Source organism: Marmota monax, unplaced genomic scaffold (genome assembly GCF_021218885.2).
Source record: "Marmota monax isolate L192 unplaced genomic scaffold, Marmota_monax_Labrador192_F-V1.1 WCK01_AAM20220418_F8-fsc00024, whole genome shotgun sequence".
Taxonomy (NCBI): domain Eukaryota; kingdom Metazoa; phylum Chordata; class Mammalia; order Rodentia; family Sciuridae; genus Marmota; species Marmota monax.
The window spans coordinates 19,053,561-19,077,050 of NW_026695224.1; the positions used below are offsets into that span (position 1 = coordinate 19,053,561).

At 48.3% G+C, this 23,490-nt stretch overlaps 1 protein-coding gene and 1 pseudogene across 2 annotated transcripts; both read left to right on the forward strand.

Moving 5' to 3' along the window:
* LOC124086395 (pyrethroid hydrolase Ces2e-like) overlaps positions 1–4,231 on the forward strand; it is a 40,417-nt pseudogene extending 36,186 nt beyond the window's left edge.
* LOC124086516 (acylcarnitine hydrolase-like) lies at positions 4,087–22,270 on the forward strand. 2 transcript variants are annotated; one of them, XM_046434813.2, is made up of 12 exons: positions 13,277–13,412; positions 15,667–15,871; positions 16,988–17,129; positions 17,840–17,973; positions 18,053–18,311; positions 18,740–18,838; positions 19,119–19,259; positions 19,368–19,448; positions 19,677–19,824; positions 20,201–20,338; positions 20,822–20,894; positions 21,366–22,270. In XM_046434813.2, exons 1-12 carry the CDS (start codon positions 13,337–13,339, stop codon positions 21,550–21,552), a joined length of 1,683 nt encoding a protein of 560 aa, XP_046290769.1. In that variant the 5' UTR covers positions 13,277–13,336; the 3' UTR covers positions 21,553–22,270. The 2 variants fall into 2 exon arrangements, with proteins under 2 accessions (XP_058432035.1, XP_046290769.1); XM_058576052.1 differs by lacking the exons at positions 13,277–13,412; positions 15,667–15,871; positions 16,988–17,129 and adding exons at positions 4,087–4,227; positions 4,668–4,805.
* The last annotated feature ends 1,220 nt before the right edge of the window (positions 22,271–23,490 follow it).

Sequence of the window (23,490 nt, forward strand, 5' to 3'; positions counted from 1 at the left end):
TCAGCCTCCTGAGTCGCTGGGATTATAGACATGCAGTGCGTATGGAGTGTGCCTTTTGACTTGGAACATATCTTAGTTCGATTTGGGGTGCTAAAACAGTATAACTGACCTGACACTGGATGATGTATAAAGGAAATAGATTTATTTAGCTCACAGCTTTAAAGCCTGAAAATCTCTGCTCAGGTGACCTTCTCTAGTAGATCTTCGTGAGGGACTTTCAGCTATGTCATAGCGTGTCAATGGCATGACATAGTAGGACTTTGTAGGAGAGAGATCACATGGCGAGAGAGGAAGCATTAAGACAGGGAAGAGGCCAACTTGCTCTGTTATAAAAACTTATACTCACCTCAAAGGAATTAATCCACTCTTGTGAGATCTAATAATCCACTCTGAAAGACTAACATTAATCCCTTCACAGGGCAGTCCTGAGCCAAACACTAGGTCCTACTTCTGAAAGGTACCTCCTCACTGGGGAGAGTCATCCACGATAGGAACCTTTGGGGGTCAAACCATATCCAAACCATACCATTCTGCCCCCACCCCCAAGGTTCACATTCTTCTTTTAATATAAAAATGCAGTCATTCCATGCCTATAGTCCTCAAAGGCTGAAGCCTTGCCAGCATGACTCCAAAGTGCAAAGTCCCAAGTCCCATCTGGGACTCAAGGCAAATGTCTTCCAACAGGTTACATGGTTTCAGGAAACAGCCTTGAAACAGGCACAGGGCAGATAGTCCTGTTCCAAAAAGGAAGAATAGCAAGTAGAAAGGGCTCCCAGACCCCCAGCAAGTCTGAAAACAACCAAAGAAGATACTAGATCCCCAAACTCCAAGTCCAGCCTCCTAGACACAGGGCAGTGTATTGGTCCCCAGGGCCTTGGCAGCCCCGCCCCTGGGGTAATGCTGGTTGCAGTCCACATGGCTGCTTTCCTGGGCTGCTTGCCATGGCCTGTGACTTTCCTAGGCTGGCATTGACACTGCCAGTGACTCTACACATCTGGGGTCTCAAAAGCAATGGTCCCACTCTCATGGCCTCACTAGGCATTCTGGTGAAGAATCTTTGCAGTGACTCCACTCCAACAGCAGAGCCTCCAGAACTGTCCTTTGAAACCCAAAGGGAGGCTGTTGTGACAGCAGAGCCCTTGGATTCTCTGCACCTGCAAAATAGCACCACTTGGGAATCACCAAGGTCTGTTGCTTGCTCCCTTTGGAGCAGCATCAGGAGTCATGCCTGGGCTTTCGTGAACCATGGTTGGACAGACCCAGAGCATTTTGCTAGAACACAAGGAGCAGAATCCTGAGACCATGCTAGGGCTTCTTCCATTGTCTTTGGGGCTCTTGATGCAAGGACACCCTGGAAGATTATGTGTAGGCCTCAGGCCTTCTCTCCCATGGTTTTGAAGCAGAGAGTCTGGCTCCTTCCCACCCATAGTTATCTCTTTTGCATTCTCTGTATTCTCACCCAATCTCCCATTTTGCTCTTTAGGTGGGCAGATATGAAATTTCCAATAATTTAAGGTATGCTTTCATTTGCCAACTATCATTGCAAATCTCACTTAAAATGACCAAAAATAACCACACAGCTTCTTCTATATTTTGCTCATAAATGTTGTTCTCTGAATCTTCTAGGTCATCAATGTTATATTTGCCCTTCTGTAACAACTTTATGCATGAATACAATGTAGCCAAGTGTTTACAATGATCAAAGGGATCCTTTCTTCTAATTTCCACAGATGGCTCCCACTTCCTTCTGAAACCTCCTTAGGATGGCCTTTACTAAGCACATTGCTATCAGCATTCTGAATATGACCACTTAACCAATCTCTATGAGGTTCTAGCTCCTTCCTAGTCTCTTCGTTATCTGAACTTTCACCAGGATTACAGATAATTCTCCATTTACAGCAGTATAAGACTTCTCTTTCTCATCCTCCTCCTCTTCCTCCTTTTTCCTCTTCTCCTTCTTCTTTTTTGTTCAAGGGGTATAACCCCAGGGGCACTTAACCACTGAGCCATATCCCTAGCCCTTTTTATTTTTTATTTTGACATAGCATCTCACTTAGTTGTTTAGGGCTTCACTAAGTTGCTGGTTCTGAAGCTGGCTTTGAACTTGCAATTCTCCTGCCGCAGCCTCCTGAACTGCTGATATTACAACTGTGCATTATTGCACCCAGCAACACAAAACTTTTCTTGACTGCTCCTCCAAACTCCTCCAACCTCTGGCTGTTAACTAGTTCCAAAGCCACTTCCATAGTTTCAGGTATTGTTTTAGTAACAACCCCACTCTTGGTAGTAATTTTCTGTCTCAGACTGCTTTGTGTTGCTATAACAAAATAGCCAACACAAGGTAATTATAAATAAAATATAGTTATTTTGCACACAGTTTTAGATACTAAAAATCAAGATCAGGTGGCCCTCTCTGGTCTGCCTCTGTTTTTGTTTTTGGTCTGTTGTTGTGGTTGACACTACTGGGGATGGACCCAAGGATGATCTGCCACTGAGCAACATCCATAGCCCTTTTGATTTTCACTTTGACACAGGCTCATGCCAAGTTACTGAGCCTGGTCTCAAACACACAAAACGCCTGCCTCAACCTCCCAAGCCTCTGGTATTACTGGAGTGCATCACTTTGCCTGGCTCTGGTCTACCTCTGGAGAGAGCCTTGAAGCTATGTCATAAAATGGCACAGACATGATGTAGCAGGAGTTTTTATGAGATAGATCATATGGCAGAAGCAAAGCAAGAGACGAGAGTGGCCAGGCTGCTCTGTTAGAACAACCCATTCTCACTTTCCAGAGAATTAATGCTCTCCTGTGAGATCTAACCCTAATCATGATCTAATCACCTTCCGTTACACCCCACCCCTTTATAGTCCCACCTCCTCAATGCTGCCACACTGGGAACTAAACTTCCAGCACATGAATCACTGGTGAACAAACCACATCCAAACCATGGCAGAAAGATGATACTAGATTGTCCTCTCTGGAGCCTTTACCTGGCTGCCACGCCTAGCCTCAACCACAGCAGTTGACACATATTGATACATTAGGATCCACCCTGGGCAGGGCAGCAGGAGATCCCTGAGGTTGTCCTTGTCTTTTGTTTTTTATAGTGGAACCTGGCTCAGATCTACCAATTTCTGCAGAGGCAGAACGTGAGACTGTGATGGGAAGTTGCAAGAAGTGGGAGCCACTGCAGGTGGCAACAATATCAGGGAGACAGTGCCTTACTGAACACCTCCCTGCACCCTAAGGCACAGAGCAAGATGTGGTTGCCCAAGAGCTGCACAGCACAGAGGATGAGCCTCATATGAGCCAGAGAGGAAAGGTAATGAACCCAATGTGCCCATCAGCCACTTTCAACAAGTATCAGGACTGTCGCAACCTAGATTATCTGAAATGCACCCTGTACTTTGCACCATTGTTCGAAAGCAACCCCAGCTTTCACATAATGGGTAAATTTTTCATGAGTTCCTACTGAAAAAAAAAGAAGAGGAAGATTGATATAGATATTGATATGGATATCACATAAGTAGACCGATAAAGGTATTTCTGCAATACTCTGTGTTTTCACTATAATGAAATATCTACTTAAATGTTCTAATTTATTATACAATGATACTGATACAGTCTTTACTAAAAATCCAGATTCAAATAGGTTCATAATTTGCAATTACTAGATCATAATACCAACTTTGAAAAATAATTATATTCCACTCATTTCTTTTTTAGTTTACACACAAAATTCACCTCTTTTCCTCCATGTAAACCTAACCCCACCATACATACCCTCTAGTCTGCTCTCTGTGTCTATGTATGGACTAATTCTGGCCTGTGTCATCAGAATAGAATCAGGAGGCAGTTGAGGAGAGTCACAGTGGGATGGGCAGAAAGTTTCAAGTGAATGTTGACAGATCAGGGTCCCTCCATAGGGCTGAGCTGAGGAGGGCCCACCAGGCCACAGTGCTGCAGGCCAACAGCTGATGGGCAGACCTGAGCCTAAAGCGCATCTCTTTGCCTACAGGCCAGGACTCAGTCAGCCCCATCCAGACCACCCACACCGGGCAGGGCAGGTGCAGGGCAGCCTCGTCCATGTGAAGGGTTTCGATGCGGGGGTCCACAACTTCCTGGGAATTCCCTTTGCCAAGCCACCTCTAGGACCACTGCGCTTTGCAGCCCCTGAGCCCCCTGAATCTTGGAGTGGTGTGAGGGATGGGACCTCCCACCCGGCCATGTAAGCTCTCCAGGGGTCTGGGAAACCTCAGAGGAACAGGTGCAGGTGCTTATAGCTGGAGACTCTGTGGGAGGGATGTGATTCCCTGAGAGTCTCCTCTACCCATTCACGTGACACCTATGACAGGGATTATTTGGTCAACACATGCAGCCAATGTTTCCCAGACAGGCCCCTAGAGTCATGATTGCCCAGCCTCAGGGGGAGTGGGACGCAAGTGCTCAACAACCTTGAGGCCTCCTTGAGGACTGGGCTCCATTCCAGCTTCCCTGGAGCCTGTGGCCTAGAACTTGGTGGGAAGAGTCTCTGGAGAAGGATCAAGTGTGAGCAGGGTTGAGGGGGAGTGGGGACTGAGGGTGACTGAGAGCACCCAGACTCACTCTGGACCCACAGTCTGGTTTTGCCCACGGCACAGCTCCTGGAATAAGTGCTATTATCACCAGGTGTCTGCAGGATGTGGCTAGGAATACACTGGTTGTGAACCTCTTGAATCTGACCCTCCCCCTCATCCCATGTCAGAGGACTGCCTGTACCTCAGCATCTACTCACCTGCCCATGCCCATGAGGGCTCTAACCTGCCTGTGAGTGTCAAACCTTGGTCAGCTGCTGAGTGGGAGGACACCTGTTTTGCAAGAAGATTTTTTAAAGATGAGAGTAGCCTGAGTCCCGCTGCAGTGTGGACCCTGATAAAAAGACTCTTACTAATAGGTTCAAGAAAACCTTCTTACTTGGGGTGAGTAACTGAGTCCTGGGCATGGGATTATAGAGACCTGGATGTCCTCAGAGGTCTTAGGCTGTGGCCCTAGGGTAGATCCACTACACAGACAACCCATTCATACCAGGGAGAGACAATCAGGAGCTCAAGGACTGAACTTTGACGTCACCCAAATTCCTAAACATTGATTATCTATTGAGCTAATAAAAATGGGGAACACTGGTTAATGTTTATGTGAGACTTTCAGGGAGACACCCCTTTTATTTCCATCTCAAAGGACTTCTGGTAATAATACAGACAGACTTTGATACATGGGAAGACTCAAAGGCATAAGTGGTCTTGGATTTCTGAATGAACCAGAGTCACTTGCCCATAAGAAATATCATGTCACCTGCTGGGGTGCTGCCCATGTGGGTAACTACTCAAAGACTATCAAAAAGTGGTGGATAGTCTAGAGAGCAGCCCAGGGGGGATTTGAGCTGGGTGAGGGCTACGTGGCGTCTGTCTTTATTTCCAAGATAATAGTATGGATCCATGGTGGTGTCTTGGTGGTGGGCATGGCTTCCATATGACGATGATTGTATTCTGACAGCCATTGAAAATGTGGTGGTGGTCACTATCCAGTACTGCCTGGGTGTTTTGGGCTTCTTCAGGTGAGCCTGGGACAGGGATAGTCAATGGGGACAGAAGAGACAGATGATGGTCCAGTGATCCCTGTCCCTGCCACTTTTCAGCACTGAAGACCAGCATGCCACTGGGACTACCTGGACCAAGTGGCTGCCCTACTCTGGCCCACTTTGGAGGCAACCTGATTGGGTCACCATTTTTGGCTAGTCTGCAGGTGGCACTAGTGTGTCCTCAATGGGTGTCTCCAATGTCCCAAGGACTCTTCCATAGTGCCATCATGGAGAGTGGGGTGGCACTCTTACCCAAAATCACTTACATCTCATCTGAGGTGGTTTCCATGGTGAGTGTCCTCAACCACCAAAGCCAAGATCCACAGCCTCGCCCCTCACCATCATAGCCACTTCTACTCTGTCTGTTCAGTGGGGACAACAACAGTTGGGGTATCTTCAAAATTGATGTTGCTCCAAAGATTGCTCAGGGGTTCAAGGGTCACCTTCCACACACATCTACCTGACAGTGGTTGATTTTGCTCTATGGTTGGAAAGCTGCACCCTGGGAGATTCATCCAAAGAAGAACTATCTAAACAGGTTTGATGGCTCCTCTGGCTGACACCTGAGCTTCAGGGAGGATAGAACAATTTCATATCTGCAGCAATCCACACACAACACCCTTTGAGAATTAGGTGTCACCTGCACTCATCTGGGACTTTAGACAACACTCGCCTCCAGCCTGGAGGGATGATCCAGACCCTGCCTGGTCCCTTTACAGATGGTGGCCAACCTATCTGCCTGTGGGAAGGTGGAGTCAGGGGCCTTGGTGAGCTGCCTGTGGGGAGCTGCCTAGTGGGGCAAGAGCAAAGAGGAAATGCTGGCTATTACCAAGATCAGGCTGAATTATCATGGGTACTGAGGAATGGAATGGAGACTAAGTGGAGCAGAATGCTCAAGTGCCCTTTAAACTCTTGGGACAGTTACCTCATTTCCATACTAATGTCTGCCTTTGAATTGGTGGAACAGGCCTTGAAGAACTACTCATGGTACATTTTAGGGTGGACATTTAGGAGTGAGCCAGTAAAGGTGGAAAGCACTCAGAGGATATCAGGAATTTTCCAAACCTTGACCTTGCTTCCTGTCATTGAGTGTCGCCTCAGGCCCTCAAGATCATCTCTCATGTGGTAGATGGGACCTTCCTGCCCAGGCTTGAGGAACTTCTGGCTTTGGCTGGTTTTCAACATGTCCCCAGCATCATTGGTGTCAACAATGAAGAACTGAGTTGGCTTCTTGCCACAGTGAGGTCCATCCTCCTACCCCTTGTGTCTGGGAAGCCCTGGGGAGATTTTTACACATTTGTTGCTCCAGGTTCCTCCATCTCTAAATCAAGACTTTCTGCCACCCAGGGCTCAGACACTGCTGACACCCAGAAGGAAATGGACAGAGCGATTGTGCAGTCTATTCTTCAAAGCATGTTGGCACAGTTGGTGAGGTTCCTGGGGTCCTGAAAAAAAATCAAGAGGACACCAGGCTCAGTGGTATATACCTATAATCCCAGTGACTCAGCAGACTGAGGCAAGAGGATCACAAATTCAACACTGTCCTCTGCAATTTAGCAAGGCCCTGTCTCAAAAGGGCTGGGGATATAGCTCAGTAATAGAGTGCCCCTGGGTTCAATTCCCAGTATTGACAAAAGAAAAAAGAAATAGAGGGCATACCAGATATCCTGCTCATGCAACAAACCCTGGCAAAAAAGACTGACCTGTGTGTTTAATAATATATGAGGTCCCCCCACAACTGGGTCCTTTCATCCATTCCTTGTTCATCCACCTACCCACAGACCTTTGCCTTCCTTCCCCAGAGCTTGCTTAAAGGACTTTCAATGATCCCCTGTGCTAGATGTTGCCTGCTAACTTTGGTGACCTGTTAATGGAGGAATACATGGGAGACAATGAGGACACCCACACCTTCAGACTCTAGCTCCACAAAGTGATGGTGGACTTAATGTTTGTGATTCCTGCACTCCAAGCAGCACATTATCAGCATGGCCATATCTTTGCTGAATTTTGGATGCAAAGGAATGCAGCTCACAAGTGTGGGTCCCAGGTGAGGTCTCTGGTGTCCTGGTTTCCACATATGTCTTTATCAAACTCTGGAAGCAATATACTTGGTAGCCCTCATATAGAAAATCCTCATGGTTAGTGTAAGAGACAGACATCACCTCTATTTGACAAATGAAGAGGCCGATTTAATGGCACTTAGTGATTTCCCCATGAGAACACAGCAAGGAAGTCCAAGTTTATGATTTACCAAGAACCTTTTCTACTACCCCTGGGCCAGCTTGGGGCTCCCCTTTCCACTGTCCAGATTGTATCCAACTTTGGACCTAGATATCTTGAAACATGGGTAAAGCAGGGGAGCTCCAGGTGAGGGGGCCATCACATCACAGCCTGTCTACTCACCCAGGTTCCCATGCCCCTGTCTATATCTACGAGTTCTAGCATTGGCCCAACATCTTCAAGGACATCAAACCGCCCCATATGAAGGCTGACTGTGATGATGAGATCATCTTTGTCTTTTGATCCCTAAAGGACAGTGAAGGTAAGTCTTCCTCATTCACCAGGAGCTTAGATAGAACCCCAAAGGAGAGGGCCTAACCCACTGGCTATTGTTCCACCAGGACCAGCAGTACCCGCATCTGGACATCCAGCCTGCTGTGGGCAAGGCCCTGAAGGCACACAGGCTGCAGTTCTGGACCAAAATCTGCCTAAGAAAATCCAGGAGCTACAGGGGCTGAGGATAAGCACACAGAACTCTCGCTCCCTTGTCAGGAAGAGATGGATGGGCTGCGTGCAAGTGGGGTCTGCCTGTGTTGTCCTCTCTTGCCCTCCAGAAGCCAGGGTTGACCCTCTCATTCACAGAGCCATTCATACACTCTTTATCTATCCATTCAGCTAACACTGATAAAGAACTCACCTCATGATGTTCAGTGGGTTCTCTCTTGTTAGATACACTCAGTAAATCCCCCCAGGAAGCTATGGATGCCTACCTTCCTCCAATGGGCCTGAATGTACTCCCCACTAGGCCTAAGTATATTCCTCCCTTTTCCCCTCCCCCTTCAGTACTTTCTGTCTCCTCTCCTCCAAGCACCTAGACACTCTTCAAAGGAGGGCTATGCTTTCAAAATGTTGCCCACACCTGAGTGTCAAAATCCCACATCTACTTCTCAGCAAGTCTCATGTATTCTCATCTCTGACATTGACCACTAGACAGACTAGACCAGAAAATCTGTTTACCTAAACCCCTAATCTTGGTACATTCAGACTGCTGTAACAAATATCATCACAAAGTGGGTAGCTTAAAAACAACAGAAAATTATTCAGAGTTTGTGAGGTTTTTTCCAAGGTCAAATGCCAGCCAAGCATGGTGGCACACACCTGTAAACTCAGCAACTCAGGAGACTGAGGAAGGAGGATCACAAGTAGGATACCAACATCACCAACTTAGCAAGATCCTGTCTCGAAATTAAAAATGAATAGGACCAGGGATGCAGTTCAGTAATAAAGTTTCCCTGGGTTCAATCCTCAGTATGGAAAGAAAAAGAAAGAAAGTAAGATGCCAGCAGATTGGGAGTCTGTGGAGAGCTTGCTTTTGGCTTTTTCACTCATGGACGGCACCTTCTCACTGAGTCATTACATGGTATAAGGGACAAAAAATGCCTCCCATGACCCTTTTGAAGCAAGAATTAAGGACAGGCAGTCAATGTAGATAGGTAATAGGGTTGATGGAGAAAATGGAGGCCAGTTGGAGTCCAGGAAGTTGGAGACCACCCCTGGGAGACTGGAATGGTAATGCCTCCTGAGCACTTTGTCTACCAGGATTCCCTGCCTTTACTGCCCCTCCTAGAAGGTGGTTCATGAAGCACCCCTGAACAGACAGGGAGCTGCTAATTAAGGTCCCCTGGGATGCAGCTCCCTTCCTGCCCCATCACTCCACCTTGGCCCTCCCAGCCCATCTCACCTTTTGGTCATTCCACCAGCATCTCCTGGACCTCATCAGGAAGGAAGATATAAGGGGGAAGAGAGCAGGAAAACAAAGAAAGTCTAAAATGTCTAAAAGGTGCAGGATGCTCTCACTTCTTGGGATACCAGGATACCACCAGCTATGGCCCCCTTCTTTCTCCCAGGAGAAGTCTATATTACTACTTTTTGAATAAAACCTCCTTTATAAGCTTGCCTTGGCACTTCTCTAATGTTCAGACTTAAACACTGGAGGAAGAAGAACCACCACAATAACCGGTGGTTTCCTATTCATTCCCTAAGGACCCTAATTCTTTGGGTACCTGGGATTGAACTCAGGGGCACTCGACCACTGAGCTACATCCCCAGTCCTATTTTGTATTTTTTAGAGACAGAGTCTCTCTGAGTTGCTTAGCATCTCAACATTGCTGGCTTTGAATTCCCCCTCCTCTATCCTCCTGTCTGAGCCTCCAGAGCCACTGGGATTACAGGCATGCACCACCGTGCCCAGCTAGGACCCTAAATCTTAATACCATCATATTGGAGATTAGGTTTCAATGTGTGAATTGGGTGGACACAAGTTCTCAGACTGTAGTACCTATAGCCCAAGATCTCGACCACCAAGAATGCAAACTATTGAAAAATTTCTCTTCCAATTTAAAACAACCCACTCACCCATCTTTTTCCATCCCCACACTTGTGGGAAGCAGGACTGGGTTTTTCCATTGACCCTAAAGCCTTGACCAACTGAGTATGTCCAGGAGAGCTTGAGGTATGTCCTCAGGGTCCTGTCTCCTGAAGTTGGCTCTTATTCTCTGTGAATCTGCAGACACTGTGAGCCCCACACTGACAAGATTATAACACATCTGAGAAGATGTTTCTCTGTATGGTGTGTCCTGGAAGAGGCCTTGGAGACTCAGGAGGTCCAGAGAAGAGATTCTTGTCCCTGGTTCCCTGAGAACCTCTCTATCTAGTAAGGTGTCCCACTGCCTTGCAGAATTCCCCCTGAAGCCTCCTGACCATCCCCCACTCACTATGGCATCCACATCATTGATTTTCCTTCTCCCCTCATTGCTCTCCCTAAGCTTCTCTGGCCCCTCCTATAAAAACCCTCTCATCTTTTCTCATTGTACAAAGGTAGCAAATAATGCTCAATGTGTCTCTGGGTTCCCTCAAATCTTTTTCTCTCAGACATTCAGAGGCTGGATTTCTCATCCCAAAGACCTTGGGAGTCCCTCACTCCCCAACCTCTGACTGACATGCCCTCCTGGGGCACCAGTTTTCCCAGGGGAGATGACCCCCTTGTTTCCATTGACTACATTTAAGCCCAAAAAAAGACCTTTATGAATTTTGGGCAAAAGATGACAATTCCATTTTGACATTTGAGCCACCAGGGGACAGACAAGGTTAACATTAAGCCTGCAAGGACCCAGCACACGAAAGACTTTCCTTTTGGTGAAGACTGATGTGTGCATCCTTATAGCATTTACTGTGTTCCAGCAAGCATGCCTCTATGTTTCAGTTCCGCAGAAGCACACTGTATTATCCAAAGGGGCTCCATTATATTTTGTATATTTTAATAGCTTTTTAAATTGCTTTAGTGTGGAGTGTGTGCGTGTGTGCGTGTGTGTGTGTGTGTGTGTGTACAGTGCTAGGGACCACACCTACCTCCTTGGCCTGCTAGGCAAGCACTATACCACTGAGCTACATACAATTCACAGCCCAGTGTGGAATAACTTATATGCAATTAAATTAATCTCTTGAGTATACAATTTACTCACTCTGAGGTAATATGTAAGATAAGCAAACACCACCACCACAAGTTTTACCAGTTTCTTTCACTTCCTAAACTTCCTCATACCCTTTGTAGTCCTTTCTTGCCCTGAATCCTGCTCTAAAGCAGTCACCTAATTGCTTGTTCCTCTAGTTGGCCTTGCCCCAAATATGATGCAAATGGACACTTTTAGGAATGGCTCTGTCACTTCACATCCTATTTTTGAGATGCAAGCAGATCTCAGATTCCTTTTCCTGAGGAGTGGCATTCCTTGTAGAATGCTTTATCCATTGACCAGTTGATATACACCTGAGTGTCTTCCATTTTTGACTAATTCTAATGAAGCTCTTAGAGACATTTTCAGAAATTATTTATATGGACCCATGCTGTCATTTCTCTTGAGGAAAGACCTGAGAAGAGAATTGCTGAGTCATATGGCAAGTGTGTGTGGAACATTTAAGGGAAATAAAAAAACTATTCTCCAAAATGACTCTGTCACTTTGCATCCCTACCAGCCATTTATGAGGGTATCAGTTGCTCCATATCCTCTTCAACTCTTGGTCTGATGGTCTTAGATTAAATTATATTTAAAGGACGTGTTGGGAAATCTCATTGCATATATTTGTTTTGACTTTTAAACTCTGCTTCCATCTTCCATTCTCTCTCTCTCTCTCTCTCTCTCTCTCTCTCTCTCTCTCTCTCTCTCTCTCTCTCTCTCATCTCTATATATGTATAAGGTATGATACATACAAACACATACACAGATACACTCATGAAACTCTTCTTCATTTCACATTATTACTATTATCTTGGTCATTGTCAAAGCCAAGGCCTGTGTAAGATGGTGCCATAAATGGCAGAGCCCATGGGGACCTTCACCCTAGCAGACTCCAGATTAGGAAGAAGCACTTGTTGTCCAGTCGTCACAAAGGAGCTTATAATAGGACTGAGCTGGGAGGAGGCCCAAGACCATCTATGAATTAGATCAGGAGACTCAGGGCAGAGTAAGCATCTGACCAGGAGGGGCTGGGGTGATGGCTTGAAGTAGAGTGCACTGCAAGAAGAATTGAACCCACAGCAGCCTTATTGATTGGGTGGGGGTCAAAGAGAAGCAGTGCTCTCAGAATGCTGGCTACTCACATCTGAATAAACCTGATTGCTCCCCAAAGGGACTGAGAAGGACATAACACTGGGCTGTGAGAGCTTATGGGGGGCGTGGGAGTAGGAAAGTTTGCAGGGGAACCTGTAGGCTGCCTGAAGTTGAGCCCCACACCCCTTCATCAGGGAAGTCAGGTTGAGCAGGTCCTCCTAACCCACACTGGCTTCCATTCACCAATGCAGGGCTCAGGAACTTGAGTCCCACACTCCTTCATCAGGAAATTCAGGTTGAGCAGATACTCTTAATCCAGACTGGCTTCCATTCCTGGCCCATGCAGGGCTAAGGATCTTTCAGAATCTCCCAGAAGCACCTAAGCTCTGGGAGTTCCCTGGAACAGCAAGCACAGTCACATGTCCCTGCCACAGTGCAAGCAGTTCCCCTCACTCCAGCAAGGTCATATGTATTTCTCCATCTCTGGAAATCTTCATTCTGCACCCCCCAGAGAAGCCCCCCAGGTTCCTCCAGTTACTTCGAGCTCTCTGCTCCCTCCTCTCCTTCCCGACACCCTCATGGGCCTGTAACAGCAAGGACAGGGAATTAGTGACTCCAGGTGTGAGGAGAGGGGTCCTGGGATCTCAGAGGGGCTGCAGAGGCTGTGCAACACCTTGGGAGGTGCCCAAGGGAAGAAGAGGGGTAGGGCCCTGCCAGCTGCACACTGGCTCCGTGACCTCTGAGAGTTCAGAGTGACTCTCCTGCAGCACACATCTTGCAGGGCACCACCCATTTCCCAGCCTCCTCACTGTCAGGTCCAAACTCCACCTGGCAGAATGCTGCTCTGCATTTCCAGGTGAAGCCCAGGAATACAGAAGCATCCCTGGGAGCCGACCATGTGCCTGCATCGACTTCCTGCCTGGCTCCTCATCGTGGCCTATGGGCTCCTGATGCTCCTCATCCAGGGCCAGGGTGAGGCTGCCATGGGGAGGGTGGTAGAGACCAGGTTGGATCTGCCAAAGTGCACAGAGACAGAGCCTGAGCCTGGAGGGAAGGCACCAGGGCGGGGGAGTTGGTAGAGGAGACAGATGAAGGGGATCAGGGGCAGGAGGGCGAGCCAGAGAGGGTCAGAGCTGCCTGAGGACACCCTCATGGAGGAGTGAGCTAGTGTGAGGGGATTCTGAGGAGCACAGTATGGGCAAGGGAGAAGCCTCCTGGCAAAGGAGGGACTGTTTCCTCCTATGTGAGTCTGTGGCTATAGCTACTTCTCACACTTGGATAATAACAAGAACAATAAGAAGAGCTTGCTGGTTATATTTGACTCTGAGTGTGTTGACCCCTTGGCCAGAGAAGTGCTGGCACCTTCCGTCGGGTCCACAGACAAGATTACTGGCCTTGGGGGGTTACAGTAGCCCGTGGTACCACTTCTCAACGCTGATCTGAATGACTGCTGGGTTCCTGTCAATGGCGAACCTGAGCTGACATGCCTTGGATTGTGTTCTAGAGCAAAGGTGAAGTGCTCTATACTTTCTAGAAGTCTCTAGGCCCTTAACAGAAGGTGTTGGTGGGAGAGAACCATGCCCACGGAGTGTCAGCAGCCCTGGATCCCTCCCACCCCAAAGGCTCCAAGTGTGGGTGTTGGACATAGACACAGCTTTCCCAATCTAATCTGCACAGAGAAATCCATGCTAACCTGTCCCCCTTAGACCAACACTGACAGGCTTCCTCCCTTACCTGGGGTCTTAGGGAACCAGAACTTTCTCAGCAGGAAGATTTTTATTGATTCACTGAAAGATTCTATTTTCAACAGTCTTTTTTCTTGAACTCACATCCAAAGGATAAAAAAAAAAAAAACTGAGTCATGAAAGGGTATATATTTGTGTCCCACAGTCTTCTACCCACCCAGTCCTGGCTCCTCCACAGGCCCATCTAGGTCTTAAATAGGGTCCAGGTCTTACACACTACTCATCTTTGTCTCTCACCTAAATGGTCACAAACCCATCTTTGCTGGTGTGACATTTTCCACATCTGGACACGAGGACACTTCACACCCCTACATATATACATGGGTGAGATTCCTCCTGCTATTTCATGCAGGGCTTCTCCTCAAGGAAGCAGCTACGTAATGTCACCAGACTGCGAGCAGGAATATTTAGCAGGCTTTGTCCTTTGTAGTGACAAATATCAGGCATTAGTGTCCAGTGGCCATGTGAGTTACTTGGACCAAGATCCCATCTGGCAAGGCACTGTGTGTAGACAGCATGTTGGTAGGGACAGGAGTGTGTCTTTGGACTTGGAGGGATGCTGGCCAATTTCCTTCTCTGGTCCTGTGAGTGGCTGCTACCCTGGCCTGACCTGTACCAGGTCACAGCAAACAGGCAGATCCTAGAGGACCTGGTGAGAGAGAGGAGGAGGTTTGGAGTTTTTAATTTTTCTTATGGAAACCAGCTCAGATCTACCACATTCTAGAGTGAGATCTTGAGCCTGGGGGAGAGAAGGACCCAGTGATGTGGGAGCTGTGGTGATGACAACAATAGCAGGAGAACTGTTGACCTGACTGCCCAACTCTCTGCACCCTGAAGCACAGAGAGGACTGGGACAGCACCCAAGAGTGGGCCCATTCTGGGGTAGAGAGAAGAGTTAAACCCAAAGTGCACAACATCAACATTTAACAAATATCATGACAAGGACAAGCCAGGTATATCTAGCTTGACTTTGCATTGCTTTCTTGCCCTGATCCCCAACCCCAGGCAGGACAGGAGTTTTATGTTTGAACTCATAACTCTCCTCCCAAGTCCATCTCTCATTATATGAATGATGCTTCTTTATGTCATTTCTTGTCTTCTCAAGCATGAGATCCTTGAGGATGAGAAACTTAGATCAATTCCCACAGTCCTCCTAGTGCGTGACATGACCTGGCACAGTGAGTGCAATGGACACTCTTGATCCATCAGCCCAAGAGACATTCTGCTGGCAGTTGATAGGGCTGAAGGATGGTGGCAAGTCACAGGAGCCTGGTGAGCCTGGAGGGATAGGCTGTGACCCGGTCCATTGATAGTGGTGTTGGGGATAGGGACTAGGGTTGGGCAGAAGTTTCAGAAGCGAATGTTGACAGATCAGGGTTCCTCCACAAGGTGGAGCTGAGGAGGGCCAACCAGGCTACAGTGCTGTAGGTCAGCAGCTTATTGGGCAGACCTGAGCCTGAAGTGCATCTCTCTGCACACAGGCCAGGACTCAGTCAGCCCCATCCGGACAACTCACACCGGGCAGGTGCGGGGCAGCCTTCTCCATGTGAAGGGCACCGATGTGGGGGTCCACACCTTCCTGGGAATTCCCTTTGCCAAGCCACCTGTAGGACCACTGCGCTTTGCAGCCCCTGAACCCCCTGAACCTTGGAGTGGTGTGAGGGATGGGACCTCCCACCCGGCCATGTAAGTTCTCCTGGGGTCTGGGAAACCTCAGGGATGGGGTGAGGGTGGGTAATCTGAGCCCTGGGCCAAGCTGCAGTGGCTCCTTCATCTAAACTGCACTACAAGGCCTGGGGCTGTAGACCAGTACTAATGTGTTTTTAGCAATCATCTAATGCACCGTCTTTGAAACCCAGGCCCTAAATGAACAAATATATAAAAATACATCCCTCGGCATTGGGGCAATTCTCACACTTGTTTTTCCAATGCAAGAGTAACTGCCAGGCCCCTGACTCAGGGTTTAGAAATCCAAAGTCATTAGCTCCAGTTGTTGAACACAAGAGCAGAAACACATGTCCCTAGATTTGGCTTACTCCAGGTGTTCTCTCCCACCAGGGGAGATGAGTCTGGGAGAAGGTCGGCTTGGCTCTCTAAACCTATAAAAGACCTTGACTCCAGCAGTTGATGCTGAAGATTCCTGAGGAGGGAACAGTGATGGCTCCTTGGGGACCCAACCCACAGGGCCAAGGGAAGGTGCATGTGCTTACAGCTCGAGACTCTCTGCAGGCGAAGGTTTTCTGAGAGTCTCAAGTTAGGTTATGGGATGCCCCATTACCCTTCTATGAGAACTAACCTCCATCTACTCAGGCACCAGCTATGTGGAGACACTTATGCTTTTCCAGGCCTGAATGTGGACAGAGATAAGTGGTGACAACACAGACAGCCAGTGTTTCCCAGAAAGGGCCCTAGAGTCAGGATTGCCCAGCCTCAGAAGGAGGTGGAATCAAGTGCTCCACAATCTTGAGGCCTCCCTGGGGGTCTGGAATCCATCCCTGCTTCCCCAGAGCCTGTGGCCTGGAACTCAGTGGGAAATGACTTGAAAGAAGGATCATGTGAGGCCATGAGGAGTAGGACGCAAGTGCTCAACAACCTTGAGGCCTCCCTGGAGGTCTGGGCTCCATCCCAGCATACCCTGAGACTGTGGCTCGGAACAGTCAGGGGGAATGACTTGAAAGAAGGATCATGTGAGGCAAGGCATCAGTTAAGGCAGGGAGTGAGGTTGTCTAGATAGAGTCAGGACCTGAGGTCTGAATTGACCACTGCTCAGCCCCTGGAGTAACTGTATTCCATTGTCACCAGGTGTCTGCAAAATGCAGATGCAATGAATACAGAGGCTCTGAACCTAGGGAATAAAAACTTGTCTCTCATCCCCATGTCAGAGGACTGCCTGTACCTCAGCATCTACGCGCCTGCACATGCCCGTGAGGGCTCTAACCTGCCTGTGAGTGTTAAGCCATGGTCAGTTGAAGGGTGGGAGAACATTTGTTTTGAAAGATAATTAGAAGGAAGCTTGTGACATGATTCAAAGATAGCTTGCACAGTGTTGTGAGGCCCTGGGATTGACTCCAAGTGCTACATAATATCAACAACAATACTGGAAGACATAGGTTAGCTGGCTACCAGTGTGGTGTAAACCAACATGAAAAGTTTCTCACTATCAGCCTCAAGAAGGCCTCTTATGCCAGCAGGTAGCTGACCTAGGCATGGACTAAAAGAGCCCTGGATGCTCTCAGAGGCCAAATGTTGGGATTCACTGATCCATTCACAGCTTGTACCCAGGAGATCCATTCAGGTGCTCAAAGCTGCACTTTGAGATCATTGAATTCAATGACCATGGATTATTTTTTGGACCAGAGATTAGATGACAATTTAAATTAATGTTCGGGTAGGATAATCACAGAAACATCACTTTTCTCTTTAGAGTAGTTCTGAGAATAATAGATCCAGGTTTTGATTCATGGGTAGACCCAAAGTATGGGAGACTTTATCTTCCAAATTAAACTTGTGTCCCTTACCAGTGTCCCAGTTCATGAGGTCCTACTAGAGTACTGTGTGGGTAGCTACACAGGCCAAAGTGGTTTCAGAGTAGGGGTCAGCCAGGAGGTGTTTGGGGAAGGTAGCTACCACATGGTATATCTCCTGATTTCCCAGGTGATGGTCTGGATCCATGGTGGTGCCTTGGTGGTGGGCTCAGCTTCCATGTATGATGGTTCTATTCTGACAGCCATTGAAAATGTCCTGGTGGTCACTGTCCAGTACCGCCTGGGAGTTCTGGGCTTTTTCAGGTGAGCCTGGGACAGGGATGGTCAATGGGGGCTGAGTAGACAGAGGACCATCCATGATCATCATCCTTGCATTTCTCAGCACTGGAGACCAGCATGCCACTGGCAACTGGGGCTACCTGGACCAAGTGGCTGCCCTACACTGGGTCCAGCAGAATATCGCCCACTTTGGAGGCAACCCTGATCGAGTCACCATTTTTGGCGAGTCTGCAGGTGGCACTAGTGTGTCCTCACATGTGGTGTCTCCAATGTCCCAAGGACTCTTCCATGGTGCCATTATGGAGAGTGGGGTGGCCCTACTGCCTGGCCTTATCACCAGCTCATCTAAAGATGTCTCCAAAGTGAGTATTCTTTACTACCCACAGCCAAATCTGGTGCCTCGCCCTTCAAGTTTAGAGCCTCTGTCACTCTGTCTGTTTTATGGGAACAAAAACCATGCAGGTGTCTCTGGAACTGGCCACACCCCAGGGATTCTGAGGAACTCAAAGGTCAGAATCCACACACCTCTGACTCAAATGGTTGATTTTGCTCTATGTTCTGCAAAGCTGCACCCTGGGGGCCTCATCTTCAGAAGACCCATGTAAGCAGGTGTGATGGCTCCTTTGGCTGACACATGAGCTTCAGGAAATGTGGAAGAATTTCACACCTGCAGCAATAGACACAGGGTACACTTTGAGAATTATGGGTAACTTAAACACCACTGAGACCTTAGGCAACACCTCCCTCCCTGCCTTGAGAAATGATCCACTCTTTTTTCATGCCTTTACAGATGGTAGCCAGTCTTTCTTCCTGTGGGCAAGTAGAGTCAGAGGCCCTGGTGAGCTGCCTGCGGGGCAAGAGTGAACAGGAAATGCTGGCTATTACCAAGGTAGGCTGAATGGACTTTAGTGAGGAGACAGGGGTTATGGTGGAAGGAAAATACAGTGATTTCTACTGTGGAACAAGGATCTCATTTCCAAGGCTTGGTCTTCTTGTATCCTCATAGCCCTGGATGGGAAATTGAGATGAAAATATGCTACACCAGGTGTAGAATCCCTGAATGTTGGTGGGAGCATCATTAGTTGAGTTGGGATGGGTTGGAGGTAACTCAGTGTCATTAGAACAGAGACTTTCCTTCCTGTCATCATGTACCTTGAATGCCCACTTAGACTTTCAGTGTCATTCCTGCTGTGGTGGATGGGGCCTTCCTACCCAGGCACCCCCAGGAACTTCTGGCCTCTGCTGATTTTCACCCTGTTCCGAGCATCATTGGTGTCAACAATGATGAGTATGGTTGGGTCATTACCATGGTGAGTCCCCTCTCAAAACCCCACGATAGTGTCAGGTGGGAGTGGCTTTAGACGTCATAGCTCCTGGTTATCCCACCCCCAACTGTAGACTATCCCTTCACCACGCAGGTTGTGAGCCCCCCTGAAATCCACAAAGACATAGACAGAGAGACCATGCGAGCTGTTCTACAGAGAACATCAGCACAAATGGTGAGGCCCCTGGGGTTCTGCCAAGCAAGAGTGCAGCCAGACACTCTTCCTTTTCAATAATCCCTAGGAACAAAGATTGATCTATGTGCATTTGTGAGTGGGGTCACCCCACAGCTTGACAGCTTTGCCCTATTCCCTGACACATCTCAGACCCCATCCACAAATCAAGTAGCTATCTCCCTGCCCCAGAGACTGCTTAACATGACTCTCCCTCATCACCTGGATTAGATGAAGTTGCCTGCCGAATGTGCTGACCTATTAATGGAGGAGTACATGGGAGACAACGAGGACTCCCACACCCTCCGACTCCAGTTCCAGGAGATGATGGCAGACTTCTTTTTTGTGGTGCCTGCACTCCAAGTAGCACATGATCAGAGTGAGTGTATCTATAGCTGAATTCTGGCTTCCTAAGAGACAGCTCAGAGCTATGGGTCCCAGGTGAGGTCTGGTGTCAAACACATGTCTTTATCCAGACTCTGGTCCCAGGCACCTGAAGGACCTCATCTCCATACATACTTATGGCTACAGTAAGACATAGACATCACACTCATTTTACAGAGGAGGGGACTAAGGTAGTGGCAATCAAAGACTTGCCCATGACCACACAGACAGAAAGTCCAAGATATGAATTAACAAAAATCTTCCTACTGCCCCTGATCCATTCTGGGCTTCCAAGCCACTGTGAACATTCAAGCCAGCTTTGGACCTAGCAATCTTGCTACCAAGAGTGACACATCCTGTCCACCCTCCAGGTTCCCATGCTCCTGTCTACTTCTATGAGTTCCAGCATCGTCCCAGCGTCTTCAAGAACATCAAGCCACAACATGTGAAGGCTGACCATGGTGATGAAATCATGTTTGTGTTTGGATCCTACATCAACGGCATCAGAGGTGAATTCTCCTTGTTCCACAGGAGCATTCTCCTGCATACATGGTGGCAATCACTCTCATGGTACAATGAGCAACTGGGGCTAAGAGAGAGCATGGAATTCAGAGTCTACCATTTACAACAAAACAGGTTATTCCAGGGTTAGACCTTTCCCACTCAAATCTATGCTCCTTCAACCTGTTCCCAACCCAACTATGGTGTCTAGCATAGGAGAAGAAGGGGTGGTTAAAGGCATAATCATTTCTTAAATGACTTCACAGTGTCCAAAAGAAGGAAACTTCTAGGCCAAGGAGGAGCCCAGTGTTGATTCAGTTAAAGGCTGGGAGGAGTAAAGGCAGGTTGGGCAAGCAGAGGGCCTGGCCCTGGGACTGTTGTGATAGGGAAGGGACACAAGCCTGGGGGGCTGGGGTGGTGAGTGTGGCACAGGAGTGGACAGCTGGATGGGATTGGCCAGGACCTGGACCCTTGCCTTCCTTCTCCCACAGTGGAGCTCACTGAGGAGGAGGAGCTGCTGAACAGGAGGATGATGAAGTACTGGGCCAACTTTGCTCGAAATGGGTGAGGACACCTGCACATCTCAGCCTCCCAGGGGACACAGGCCCTCCACTGCTCCCCTTATCTGAGGTGACCCCATTAGCAAATGTGTGTCCTTAATCACATCCTAGCCCCAATGTGTGTCCTTAATCACATCCTAGCTCCCTCCTCAACTGGTAGATCCACACTAAAAGAGGGTACTTTTTGGATACAGGTCACTGGTCTCTGTGGGTACAGTGGTCCAGAGGGTGAGCCATAGTGCTGGGCTACCATGAGAGCCAGCCTCTCACAGGAAAGGGCAAAACAGGCCAGGTTGCTCTGCCCTGTGTGGAATGACACAAGTGAGAGGTCATTGCTTTCCTACATCAGGATACCTCTCCCCATTCTCAACACCCCTGCCCGCCTGGCTGCATAATTAGGGTAGAAGGTCAGATTTTAGTTCAACAGAGCTCAGACTGACCCTTACCCTTCCCTGCTGGGAGGGCATGTGCACAGGAACCCCAACGGAGAGGGCCTACCCCACTGGCCACTGTTCAACCAGGACCAACAGTACCTGCAACTGGACCTCCAGCCTGCTGTGGGCCAGGCCCTGAAGGCACACAGGCTGCAGTTCTGGACCAAGACCCTGCCTCAGAAGATCCAGGAGATACAGGGGGCTGAAGACAAGCACACAGAGCTCTAGCTTCCTTGTCATCAAGGGAGGGGTGTGCTAGGTGTGATGGGATCCTCCTGTGGTGCCCACACATGCCCACCCAAGAACCAGGGTTGACTCACTCATTCACATAGCTATTTATCCATTCACTCCTCCACGGGTCCTCTGTTGTTAGACACACTTAGTAATTCCCAAGGAGGCTGTGGATGGGTAATCTAGTGCATGCCCACCTTCCTCCTCACCCCCACTATACCTGAGTCCCTCCCTCTCTTCTTCCCCTCTCCTTCCCTACAACCCCTTCTAACTCCCCCTCCCAGTTGCCACACCCTCCCATGCTGACAGAGAAGTTTCAGGAAGCAGAGCTGGTACTTTTCTGAACCCCTTGCCCACCTCTCAGCAAGTATCCATGTTCTCATACCAGTGGGACCTCTGTAGAGAACCTATACACCAGAAGCCCCAGTGTTTTACTCCATCAGGCTCCTGAACAACAATAGCAACAGCAACAACAACTCCAATAATAATATAGTGAGGCACGGTGGCACATGCCCATAATCCAAGCCACTCAAGAGGCTGAAGGAAAAGAATTACATACTCTGTCCAGTCTGGCCACTAGGGGAGACCTGAGCTCAAAATATATGTCCTGGGAGAATAACTCAGTGGTAGAGTACTTGCCAAGCATATACAAGGTCCTGGGTTTGATCACAGTGCTACCAACAAGATATAAACAAATAAACACAATAAACTGGGTAGCTCATAAACAATGCAAATGTGTTGTCTTCTGTGTTGGAGGTGACAAGTCCAGAATCAAGTGCTAGCAGTTTTGTTGTCTGGGGAGGTCTTGCTTTGTTTCTAAATGGCACCTTCCCACTATGTCCTCACTTGGCAGAAGGGGAGAACAAGTTCTCTTGGGCCTATTTCACAGTTCCTATACCCAGTCCACTCCCAATGATTCATCACTTTCAGACTGGCTTGCTTGCTTGCTTGCTTTTTCAAGCAAATTTCAGTTAGTAGACGGATTTTATTAGTTATACGTGTTGTGTATGTGTGTGTGTGTGTGTGTGTGTGTGTGTGTGTGTGTTGGGGATAGAGCTAGTGCATTAGAACTGAATGCAATAGAGTTTAGAGCAGGCCAGGCAAGCACTCTACCAACTGAGCTCTATCCCCAGCCCATGGAGACTGGCTTTCAATGTATGAATTTGCAGCACACAAACTTTCAGGCCAAACACTTACATCTAACCCACCCAGGCTACAAACAAAACCAAAGTTCCATATCCCTGAGCCACCTGGAGATTAAATGTCATCCATTATTAACATTTCAATCTACACGCATACACATCTATTTCTGTCCCAAGGAGGTGACTGGCCCCATATGAGAAGCAGGACTGGGCTTTTCCATTGGCTTCTGGAGCCTGGGCCAGCTGGGTGCATCCTGGAGAGCCAGGTGGGGTCCTCAGGGTCCTGTCTCCTGAAGTTCTCATTCTCTGTGCCTCTGCAGACACTGTGAGCCCCACACTGACACAATCACAACACAGCTGTGAAGATGTTTCTCTGTGGGGTGTGTCCTGAAAGAGGCCTTGACATGTCAGGAAGTCCAGACACATAGCAGAAGAGATTCTTGTCTCCGGCTCCCTGAGGACCTACCTCTCCAACCAGAATCTTTCAGAATTTCATCTGCAGCCTCCTGACCATCCCCCACTCACTATGGAATCCGCATGATTGACTTTCCCTCTCACCTCATTGTTGTCCCTAAACTTTTCTGGCCTCTCCAATAGAAACCCTCTCATCTTTTATCCTAATAATCAAAAGCGCCACATGAAGCTCCATATACCCTTTTGTTCCTCCAAAGCATTTCTCTGTCATGGAAAGGCTGTGTCCCTCACTCAATGGTCCATGGGATCCCCCTATCCCCTCCCTCTCTCCAACTTGTCTCCGTGGCGCACCAGTTTTCCCAACAGAGAAACTCCCCTC